At 32.6% G+C, this 12,203-nt stretch overlaps 3 protein-coding genes across 4 annotated transcripts; all 3 read right to left on the bottom strand.

Moving 5' to 3' along the window:
• Positions 1–108: 108 nt before the first annotated feature.
• Positions 109–1,155, bottom strand: LOC11416662 (probable glutathione S-transferase). Its single transcript, XM_003606359.4, has 2 exons — positions 815–1,155; positions 109–620 (listed from the first exon to the last, which is right to left on the bottom strand). The coding sequence occupies exons 1-2, from the start codon at positions 1,124–1,126 to the stop codon at positions 276–278; spliced, it is 657 nt and encodes a 218-aa protein (XP_003606407.1). The 5' UTR covers positions 1,127–1,155; the 3' UTR covers positions 109–275.
• Positions 1,156–4,923: 3,768 nt separating this feature from the next.
• On the bottom strand, positions 4,924–6,211 carry LOC11415664 (fasciclin-like arabinogalactan protein 12). The gene has a single exon (XM_003606358.3). It carries the CDS (start codon positions 6,106–6,108, stop codon positions 5,296–5,298), a length of 813 nt encoding a protein of 270 aa, XP_003606406.2. The 5' UTR covers positions 6,109–6,211; the 3' UTR covers positions 4,924–5,295.
• Positions 6,212–8,310: 2,099 nt separating this feature from the next.
• On the bottom strand, positions 8,311–11,529 carry LOC11416661 (DNA polymerase epsilon subunit 4). 2 transcript variants are annotated; one of them, XR_005645793.1, is made up of 5 exons: positions 11,000–11,529; positions 10,837–10,921; positions 9,318–9,392; positions 8,775–8,816; positions 8,311–8,654 (listed from the first exon to the last, which is right to left on the bottom strand). XR_005645793.1 is itself a non-coding variant. In XM_003606357.4 (4 exons), exons 1-4 carry the CDS (start codon positions 11,336–11,338, stop codon positions 8,581–8,583), a joined length of 540 nt encoding a protein of 179 aa, XP_003606405.1. In that variant the 5' UTR covers positions 11,339–11,521; the 3' UTR covers positions 8,320–8,580. The 2 variants fall into 2 exon arrangements, 1 of the variants encoding a protein (XP_003606405.1); XM_003606357.4 differs by lacking the exon at positions 9,318–9,392 and having other exon boundaries at positions 8,320–8,654; positions 11,000–11,521.
• Positions 11,530–12,203: the final 674 nt, after the last annotated feature.

Below are 12,203 nucleotides of genomic sequence, written 5' to 3'. Positions count from 1 at the left end.
ATTGTCCATATCAACTGAGCTAAACTCGCAAGGACCCCTTTGTACTCTCTTTAATTTAATTTGTCATTGCATATAAAAAAACATTAAAGTTATTTCAAAATCAAAATATAAAAGCAAATACAAACCATCTTACAATTTTATTACTTTTATGCATGAGCTTGACAAACCCAACCCTAGGTTGGTAACATAAAGAAGTACATTAGAAAGATAACACATTAACATGTGCTTTATTACCACTTCATATAAGCTACCCCTTTCTTAGGAAGATGCTATAATTACTTTTGTATGAGAGCCTTCAGAAAAGCTATCAGTTTCTCATGATCAGGAAGATTTTCACCTATGACAGGTACATTCTTGAAATTATCAAACCATGTATGCAAGTGAGGGAATTTCTCAGCTTGTAGAATCTTAAATTCAATGATATCTTCAATAGTTACAAGAAACTTGATAGTTGATCCAAGAGCTATGTCCACAATGTTAACAGTGTCTCCTCCAAAAAGTTTCTTCTCGTAGTCAATGCATTGTTCTTCAACAACTTTAAGATGTTCCCAGATTTTCGCTATGATATTCTTCCGCTCTTCATCGCCACCGCTTCTGAAGAGTGCACCTACTACAGGAATCTGTAAAAATTGATAACAGTATGTTATTATTTTCATATTTCTTTTTCTATGTCACTTTCTAATTTCTTTGGTCCCAATTTCACCTCGACCAATCAAAGGACTAAAATTGTACCTAAGTTTTGTCCTATACTCAAATTAACATTTTAATGGTATGCGAATGAAAGCTAAGAAAAATTGCATATGATTAAACTTACAATATCATCGACATATTTTACCCAGAACCGAGCTTGGGCTCTCTCAAAGGGATCGACAGGAAGCAAAGGGTATTGTGGCCATATCTCATCAATGTATTCAACAATGATCATAGACTCACATAGAGGTTTTCCATCATGAACCAACACTGGAGTTTTCTTGTGCACTGGATTGTATTGAAGAAGTTGAGGACTCTTGTTGAAACGATCTTCCTCTATGTTCTCATATGGTATACCTTTTAGCTTAAGGGTCAATACTACCCTTAAAGTAAAAGGACTGTACCAAAATCCATGTATCTTCACTTGATCTGCCATCTTAATTAATTTGTCTTATGCTAAGCTAGCATTGCTCTTGCCTTTATATAGTGATAGTTAATTCATGGATTTCATCCATAAATAATAATTTAATGAATGGGTCAATTGCCTTGTTCAACAAGCTCAAAATTTCGAAAATAAAATATTCAATGCTTATAAAGAATTAGTAATAACTTGTTGGTAAAGTTAATATCGAAGAAGCTTCCTTCAGTTCCTCACCTTCATTTTTTAATTAATCGTGGCATGTCCGCCCCACCACATCGCACTTGCGTTATTTTCTCCACCCACTACATTGAATGATAATTTTTAAAGGAGATTTCTTTGTCCCTAAAAAAAAAAACAGAGAGAGAATTCTTTGATACACTAAAATCACTTTGAGAATAGGTACCTTCATAAAATAAATTTAAAGATTATTAACAAGACACTCTAACATAGCTGAGCTAGTTATTTTTTGTGAGAGAAACTTTAACTTTTTTCAAAGTTTTCTTTCTCTTTCACTCATCGAGCAGGGGTGGTTTTAGGTCAATTTTGGATCTAGAATCACCCTTTGCATCTTTTTTCCCTTTCTTTCTATCTAAATAAGTGATTTTCACATCTATCAAGTTTTTTCTTTTGTGTTTTATTCGTGATTTTGTCGTTGAGTGTTGTGTTGTTCGTCCTTTTGTGTGGCGTTGTTTGATTTCGCGTCTTGTTGTGGTGCTCGTTTGGTTCATATTGAAAGATCTACTTCAGTCAATCACATATTCAATAAATGATTTTGACATCAATGTTGCAGATCCAGAAGCATGTGTATTTCGGTGATTTAAATTTTATCATAATATTTGTAGGCATTTTTGCCGTTTTAACTTGGATGTTGTGAGTTTGTTCGTAGATTTACCCTTTACGTTTTTAGCGATGTATATCATGTTATTGTATTTGATGTATTCTATCAATTTAAATTACGGAATATCGTTTTGTTTTTGTCTAAAAAAAACAAGACACTCTAACATACACATTGCAACACAATTGTTTTAAGGGTCTGTTTGGTTAACCCCATAAAAGAGCTTTTAGCTTTTAGCTTATAGCTTATAAGCTCGTTTGACAAAAAAAGCTCTGTTTGGTAACACTTTTTCACCATGAGCTTATAGCTTATTTCTCGAGCTTATAGGCTATTTTTCAGAAGCTATTCCAAGTAACGTTTGAGCTTATAGCTTATAGCTTCTCACTTTTTCTTCCAATTTTACCCTTATTATTTCATTTAAATTGTATTTTTATCCATTATAATTTTTATAATAAGCTACGTAATAAAGACTACTATCCCTTTATTCCAATTTTTGTATATATATCAGCTGGCCTTTTTTTTTTTTTTTTTTAAAAAATATATACCTTCGTTTTTTTTTTTACGAAACAAAATACTATTATTCTATTAGTGTTACTTTTTTTTTTTTTTTTTTTGAGGTAAGTGTTATTTTCTTTATTCTCTGTTATTAGTATTACTCTATTAGTGCTACCTTTTTTTTTGTTTTTGAGGTAAATGTTATTTTTTTTTATAAAGTGGAAACACTTAAATGATAATAAATATAAGATAAAATTTTAGTGAATAAAATTTAATTTAATTTATAATACATAGGATATATTAAATTAATAAATTTAAAGTATTTTTTTAAAGAAAAATTAGTTTACAAAATTACAAATACTTAAATTAATGATATAATTTTTATTATGAATTAAGAATATCGTTTATGTCATTTTACATTTATCAGCTAGTTGAACCGCTATTTTTATCAAACACTTCAGTTAGCTTATCAGCTAAAAGCTATCAGCTAAAAGCTATCAGCTAGCTTATCAGCTATCCGCTATTTTTACCAAACAGAGCCTATATAGGTCCCATCAAATATATATAAGATTAACATAATTTGATGAGACTTATTTGAATTTCAACAAATAAAAAAGAGTATGTGGGGATGTTTGTATTAAAAAGTGTATTTCTAACATTATTTAAAATTTAAATTTTTTCCCTAAAAAAAATTTAAATTTTTCAAAGCAAGCGTAGAATCATCATCAATTATGAATAATTACATTTAAACTGTGTTGTCACACAGTAACGCAATAATCATTTAATTTGCAGAATCCCAAAACTTTAGTGCTAAAGACATAGAGAAAACAAAAACCATATATAGTAGGACATTAACCTAACCTAGGAAACAAATGATATATAAATTATATAAATTACGGTAGGCCTAATATGTTGTGAAAAAGTTGTCCCAAATAAAGGAGAAGGTAGATAATCCCACCAAGAAAAAGTCTGAGCATGCATTCCAAATGAAGCAAGTTTTTTTTTTTTATTTTTTTTTTACAATTATGAGGCAACTTTAACAACATAGTTATTTCTATGAGAAACTGTAAAATTCATGAGTATAAGGTAAGGGTGAAAATAGGTCAAATCAATCAACAGGTGCCTACGATAGGGGTGATAATAGGTCAAATTGATCTATAGGGATCTATGACCTAACCTACGATAGGGATGATAATAGATTTTTTCTTTTTAACATTCACCCTCTTATTGGATGAAATCCATGTGGGTAACACACTTTGAAAATGAAACCCACATAAAAAAAATGATGAAAAGAAAAAGAAAAAAGAAAATAAGTCGTCAAGAATTGTTGATCAATGTTTTCATATCGCCATAGGGTTATTTTTTCAAATAAATGGGAATTATAAATATTTGTAAATAGTAGTACATATTACACATAGGTTTAAATATTGTGTACATAACTTGTACACTTGTAATTAGTAAGGAATGTTTCCCTACTATAAGGCCTTTTTGAAACATTTCTCAAGTAAATGACAATTTCTTGTAACATAGCCTCATTACAACCCTTAGAAGACTTTTGTGATCTATACTTGAAGCTTTCCGATGAGCATGCTTCGATGTATGTCTGACTTGATCATAATGTTAACACGTTGTCGGATGTGAGTCCCACTTCATATACGAGTGTAAATTTCACTTTTTATTTGTGAGGATTGTGTTGGACGTAATTCAAATTTAACCATGTTATCAACCTGAAATGATATTTCATTTAGAATTTATTTCACATTAATGTTTTGATCCTAGGATAGTTGTAAATGTGAGACATTCACAATGCAATCTAAATTGAGACATGCATGATCAACCTTTTCAATCCAATTGTTTGATTTACTAAAATCCTAATGAAAATCCTTTCTGCATTTGTTCTAAAATTGAGCCAACCTTTTGACATCTCATGTGTATTAATTAAATACTTATCTTAGATAAGAAAATAGAAAGGAGAATTAAAAATATTAGACTATTTATAGTATTCCAATTCATGTACATGTACATGTCTATGTGTACTTATATATGCAAGGTAGTCAAAATATAGATTTTACGCATGATCAGCAGGAGAAGTGAAATCGTAAATCGTAACATTAATAGTAAGATTATACAAAAACTCATATTTCTCAAATATAAGCATGTCAATTCATATGTATGCATCATTAACTTGGTCTCCCAGATCTCTCTCTAACTCGCATTGTCTCGCTCACGGATGAATTCTACAATAACAGAAATTTTCACAATATTATGTCATCAAGATTTTTTTCACAAAAATGCAAACAAATGATTTTCTGACTGAATTTTCACCCTTTTACGTAGAAAAAAATAACGAGTGCAAATTCTCATTACAATCGATATATAAATCTCCTGTCTAAATTTTTGTGGCAATGGAGTCTGTCGAAAATTTTAACAATCGAAAGATCTCGAAGGTTTGGATCATATAAAGAGGTTGTCAAGTTCTTGGTTTATTAGTTAAACAATACTATACAGAATCTAAGAAAAATGGCCTTAGAATCAATTCACCCCCACTCATATATCTAAATTTTATGATACTGTAGTAGTGATCTTGTGCAAAATCATTGAGATTTCTCCTAATAACATAAAGTTCCATGATAACTGATTTTGTCATAGGAAGCTTTCTCAATTTTACATAGATTCATTTTTCTTTTAACACCAGCTTACATATACAAACTGATTAGATTCATGTGAGAAATAAGAAATAAAGAAAAATTAACAAGACAATATAATTGAAAAAACACTATATAAGACTGCAAAATGTAGATCAATTAATCCGCCCCAGTTGCATGATCTTTAACCTTTTGGTACATGATCTTCTTCACCATGAATATATTGCTACTATGATTGTAGCAACAGCAACAGGAACCAACATCAGACGTCTTTGTTTTACATTAACAGCACCAGAATCATCGTCTCCTGCAACTCCACCATCGCTATCAGAAGATTTCTTCTTAGACGACTTAGTCTTTTCCGGTGCTGGAGCCGGAGCAGGAGGCTTAGCAACAAAGAAATCCCGAGGAAGGAGCACTTTGTCCACTTGGTAAACTGCAAGCTGGTGATCGGTGTAAACAGTGCCACCGACTGTGACATTAACAATACCTGTTGTCATGTTCACTTGGTTTCCTGAACTTGTTACATTCAGTCCCAACCTATAAGGGTCATCACCAGCCTGTGTTCTCACCGGGTTGCTCAAAGTATCAAAATTTGACATGGATACAAATGTAGGTAGCAAGTGGAATTGGATGAGCTTGTTCTTTTGTTCATCGCTAAGCGAATTGAGGAAGCCGGGTTTGAGACTTGAAAAGGAATTGTCGTTTGGTGCAAACAAGGTTAAACCACCGTTCGAGTTTAAGAGTTGAGAGTTGATTTGGGTGGACACTTGTGTGGTTTGGAGAAGACGGATTAGCGTGGTGAACCCTCCAGCCTTTTTGAGGATTCTGATAATGTCGGTTGGGGCGGTATCAGTCGAAGGGGCCGGAGCAGGTGATTTCTGGGCTAAAGTGGTGGTGGAAGAGAAAAAAACAATTAGAAGAAGTGTGAAAGAGAGGAATGGATGTTTCATCATCACCATATTTTGTAGAAAGGAGTTGAAAATGGAAGGGTGGTCCTTGAAGTGAATGCTTTGATGCATGTAGGAGTGATGGAGGGTGGGAAATATATGGAATCATGAAAGGGTTTTTTTCCTTTGAAGTTTGGTGAAATGTTTCTTTAGAAACTTAAATTGCCAGCATACATGTTTATACATCAATGAGAGGTAGTGTGTCAAATGCTACTTTAATATATTAGGAAGTTGGATTTTGCTTGGGGAAGCAGGAAAAACAGTGAGATAATGTATGTGGTTGTGTGTGTGTGTGTGTGTGTGTGTGAGTGAGAGAGGGGGCAAAATAAAAAGAAAAAGTGATTATTATTGTGTAGCATTTACTTGTAAATTGTAATTCTTTCGAAATAGCAAAACAATCAAGTAGTTGCTTCCAACTCAAGAAACAAGTCTCTTGAATTTTACTTTTAAAATACATTTTGATTTTGATCAAGTTTCATGATATTATTAGGAATGGGTGAGAAATCTGATGTTGGTTACTTGAATAAACTCTGTTGATGTTAGCCTTTGAACTACGATATTAGCTCAGTGTTTATTGCCGGTGGGACTCTGATGATTATGTTTGTTGCCATTAATGTTTGTTGTGGAAGAAGGATTGATTAACAGATGATTACTCCAAAGGTCATAAAATTTTCTTACTATCTAGTTTCTAAAAGAAGTGTTGCTATAATTTTGGGATTTTTTTAAAATCCATTCATTAATAGTGAACACTATGGCTATTTTGAGCCACACTTGAAAGTATATTTTTACTTTGATGCATAATGATTTGTTATATAGTCTTACTATATCATAAGATCAGGTATGAAATTTGTGTCCTTTTGTGTACATAGCCATCGAGCCATAAAACCAAGGAATGTTAAAGTTTGAATCTAGCATAAAATTAACAGCAGATTAATTACATTAGATTCCTAAAATAGATATGACAGGTAATAGTTCTAACAATATCTTTGGTGATATCGAACATTCTTCTGGGGTAAAATCATCCACCAGAAACCAGAATTTTATTATTATAAACATGTTATGTAAGAACTGCTGAGAGGTCTACTTCAAGTAAATAGGTATTATGCATTTAGGAAATTTGGATAGAGACAGCCATCACAATTGACATTTAACAATCTTGCAAGCTGGATCACAAGTCTATTTCATTTTCGGGTCTGGTTGAATATCAACGTTGATTGCTAGACTTGATTTGAGTCAATACTTTGGAAGAAAAAAAAAATGCAAAGATGGTTCACAAGGACCAACTTTTAGTTTAGCAGTTCAATGGAATACGTTTATGGTGGTTGACAAAAGTGTTGATTCTCAAGTTCTGGAGGAAGTGGTTATGCACACTATTACAGTTGACAAAAAACAGATTGTGTTTCAGATCTGCATCCTCTGTACTTTCAGACGGTACCAAGTGCTGTTGACAAACAACAAATAAAATTGGTTTGAAACTCAAAAAACAACATCTGAAAGAAGACCACTGCACTGAGTCCTTTCTAATGTTGTCATCCAAAGCACTGAGCAAACAATTGGGACCAAGATATGAACAAATATCAGGGAAAAGAAAGGAATGTAGCATCTAAAAAAACAACTGAAATGCTGAATTCATGTTTAAAATTAGTTGGAAAAAATAATTGATGTTTGAAAGGGAGGACTTCGGAGGAAGGGGATCTTTCACAAAAAGGATTCCTATTCTAAAGGGTGCATAACCGCATGGATAAGCTCACACTAACCCGTCAATTTTAGATCCAATTGGGGATTTTATTTAGTTTATTTAGGAGGTATTGGGAAGGAATTGGAATGTAATAAGACAACAAAGCGGGAAAGTGACCAAAATCTTTGTTGGCAAGCTGAAAGGAGGGTAAATAAAAATAAAAATAGTGAGCTGGAAGGAGTGAGTAACCAAGCAATAAAAAGGGGGAACAATGCAAACAAGGGCAGGGGTGAAGTAATTTTTTTTGGGGGTGGAGGGTGAGAACTTCTTACCCTCCTTCCATCTCAAAGCCTTAAAATCCATCCCCCTCAAACTAGAGGGAAAACAAACGAAAAGAGTTTTATCCAAATAAATAAGGGAGGAAATATCATTCCCGCTAATTTAACTTTAACATTCAAAACAAGGGGAAATACTTCCAATCCATCCCATTATTAGCTTTCTCTTTCTTTTCCCTCTATTACCCTCCACCTAAAAGCATACAAACGTAGCTTAAGCATTGTTTCCACCCTGTCGTTAGTATTTAGTAACTCTATATGTTTTCTATCTTCCCATGGGATTTTCAGCATAAAAATAAAAACGAAAATAACCGTTACAAATGTCAAGCATCAAGTTCGCATAGCCACAGCAAGAAAAGAAAAATCTAGCCATATGAGATGGAAGCTTTAAAGAAGAGTGCAACGGTAAATACACTATGGAGATGTAAAACAGTGCATTACTAAGTACTAACCATCATACATGTTTCCATTTCAGAATGTGTTTAACAAAAGAATTGACTTAGGTTCACCACTTTCTGTGTTTTACATTTCCTAACCTCCTTTATTCCCTCTTGAGTTTGTCTCTCTTAATGCATCCTCAGCTTTCACTTTCTCAGGAACAAAGTCTGAACAAGCAAAAACAATGCAGAAACCCTTTTAATTAGTGGTAAATAAATACATGGAAAGGTGAACTTCAAATATTTCAATGGTCACCAGATTAAATTTCAACAGGGATAAGAAATTACCGGACAGAAAGTCATATCTTTTTTGCTTACTAACAACACGTGCTGAAACACAAAGCAGTTGTCTTATCAGTAATTGGAAAAAAGGTCTCAATGAACAAACAGCACATAAATAAACATGCACAAGGATCAATTCCAATGGACATACAAAGTAGCATTTTTACAACCTACTTATGGCATAGGTCAAATATTAAGCCTTATGTTGGTTCATATTTTCAATTTAACACTGCTAAGTGCAGACCAAAAACAAAACAAACAAGGTTTTACGAAATTTTGTTGAACACACCCTCCTCGCTTTTGCTCTTATTGATAGAGATCAAAGTAAAAAAAACTAACAGAACAAAAGACTTACGGTGAATGATAACTCCCAGTGCCTAATTAATGGGTTAGATTAATGATTTTTCTCTTGACAACTACCAGATTTTTATTCATGATAATGATAGAGATTTCCTTCAATATTGCACAGGGAAAAAGAAAGCAATGTTTGAAATGGCTTGCAATGACAGCAATTATACAAAAGAGTAAAAGAAAATATTAAAAAAATACCTCCACCATTCCCTTTTCTAGTTTACAGCACTGAAGAAGTTTAATGATTTTACCATATCTCTGAACCATTTGACCCTAACTTAATAATAGGTTAATTTTAGTTCATGTGAATCAGAATATAGGTTTCTAGAACAAAGTAGTGGTGATATTTATAAGTGAATGGGTTGAAAACCATTCAGAAGTGAATAGAGGAAAAGGTTCAAGAGAAATAATAACTGAAAATTCATCACACTTCACATCACATGGAGAGATAATCAATCAATATGCAAAATCGTATATGAACTGAATCGTTACTAGTATCGCACAACATGTTTTCATCCATGTGTCTTATCATCCATGCCTTCTAAGTCCCCATGAACTGATAGGCTTAATATGATTGGTTGAATAGATTTTGTAACATTTTTATGCGGGGAAAAAACTTCATACTGAATTCATTCAATATTTACTATTAACTAGATTTCATTTGGGACAGCTGCTAGATTGTAAGCCTCAATGTACCAAAAAAATAAAACCAGTTTGATATTCCCTACCTTAAGGGCAAAAGCTCTTTCAAAACTCAACTTACCTATCCGTTATTCTCCTCAGAAAAGTAACCACAAATGCCTAAGAATTCTACTCAAGCAGTTCATTTTTAAAGTACAAAAGATCACTGCTAACTTGCTAAGTTATGATCACATTGTTATTTACTCAAAAAAAAATTACATTGTTATTGATGACAAATATTTTTGCATGAAAACACAACAAAACTAGTAAATGACCAATCACAAGGTAACAAATGGTCAAAAACAATAAACGGACGGATAACAGTACTTAGAGACGTACAAAATTGACAATCCACTCTCACATATTAATTTGTAACTGTTTGAGCAGAATGCATATTTCTCACTCAAAAGCACTTATATTATAATAATAATCATAGCCTAATAGATTACAAAACCTAAATGTCCAAGCCAATATTTTCCAACAAAGAAAAGCATCCCTTAAGTTCCAAGAATATAGACGCTAATTTGTATTGACTTATTTGAGCTTGTCTATTAGCATAAGTTTTGTGAGCCTATTTGGGAGAACTTATGAAAACAGCTTATGACAATTTTCAAAAGCTTTTCTCAGGTTATTTTCATAAGTTCTCTAATTTAACTTGTAAGAACAACTTATAGCATATACAAAAATAATATAACTTTATTTTATCCTTTCTATAGAAATAGCTTATGTGAGCTTATACATAAGCGCTTATCATGATAAGCTGCAAATAAGTTGTTTATCCAAATTAGCCCAAACACTGACATTAACACATAGACACCCATAAGCTACTAGATTTGGGCTATTGCTAGTGCGCTGATATGCCATGAATCCCAGACATAAGCACTTGACATTAACATAACACATAGACACCGAAAATAATTTAAACGCAACCACATTTGTCGGTGTTGGACACTGACACATACCAAACACCAAACACAAGTAGCAAGTACAAATATAACAGCTTATAGAAAAAAGTAGAGAGCAACAGGGACATTACATAGATGATTGTAGCTCAAAGATTTCTTCCGATCCTGAGCACAACAACCATAAGCATCTTCCGCTAATTGTTCAAGAAACTTCTCCTATAAAACACAAAAACCGAATCAAAAACACATAACAATAACCAATACAAACATCAACATAAAAATTCATAAAATTACCGCAGCATTGTTAATAGCCAATATAGCTTCCTGAGAAACACGCAAATCGCTAATTTCACCCTTTAACATCGTCCTAATTCGATTCATAGGAAACACATGCGTTTTCGCATCTTCTTCTTCGTCATCATCCTTTGCATGTTTCTTTTTTCTTCCACTTTCTTCCTGTTCTTTGGAATTTCCATTTGTGAAATTGAGCTTCTTCTTATTCTTGTTGTTGTTTTCTTTGGATTTTTCAATGTTTTTGTTGTCTTTCTTGATTTTGCTTGTAGGAGTTGAGGTTTGTGGTTTTTTGGTTTTCTTCTTGTTGTTTTCTGCTACTGAATTGTTGGAAGAAGCCATTGTGATTTTACTTTGATAAGTGATTATTCAGTACAAGCACTTTTCCTTTCAGCTTACACTGAGTTCACTTTCACGGTGTTTCTGACACAAGGGTTTACTTTCTGTACGAACCGGGTTTTGAAGATGAAACGTACGGGTAATTCGGTTTGAAATAATATGGCCCAGTTCGACCCGAAAAATCTGTTAATGCTATTCGGCCTAATGTATTGGGAATGCTATTAGCAGTTTAGCACCCAAATCTTATACACTTATAAAAAAAGAAAAAATATTGGGCATATCTACATGCAACAAAGGAGACACCTTTCACCTCATAATATGTTTTGATACAATGAATTGGTTCAAGTGATAACAGATCTAAACTTTATAACTAAATGGTTAGGAGTTCGATCGATGCATCCTGTGTATGAAAAAATCTTGTTGTAGGGGGGAATACACCTTGTGTGTGCTCCGCATGTTTTCTAACGAAGATTAATCGTGCCTTAAGCGTCGGTGAAAACTTCATATCAATATCATGATAACTGGAAAAAGAAAAATGGATTGTCCTAATTTGATTCTCATGGAGTAATTTTTTTTAGTTTTGAACAACTTTTTGTTTGGTTAATATTAGCACAATAAAACTTATATATAAAAGTCTTTTTATGTACAATACACTAAAAGTCTTTAAATAAATATAAATTTTGAACATGCGAAAATATAGTATCAGTCGAAGTTATGATTTTAGGCTTCAAAGTTTTTGCTCAAAAAATTTTCTAAAAAAATTAATTTTCTAAAAAATATATAATATGACTAACTAATGGTAGTGTTGTTGTGTGCAAGTGTTACTTATATGTCCTACATCGGATAAAAAAAAATAAAGGTTGAACAC

This window comes from Medicago truncatula, chromosome 4, assembly GCF_003473485.1.
Source record: "Medicago truncatula cultivar Jemalong A17 chromosome 4, MtrunA17r5.0-ANR, whole genome shotgun sequence".
NCBI classification, from domain to species: Eukaryota; Viridiplantae; Streptophyta; class Magnoliopsida; order Fabales; family Fabaceae; genus Medicago; species Medicago truncatula.
The sequence above is the reverse complement of the archived record's forward strand: the minus strand, read 5'-3'. Positions and strand labels throughout refer to the sequence as shown.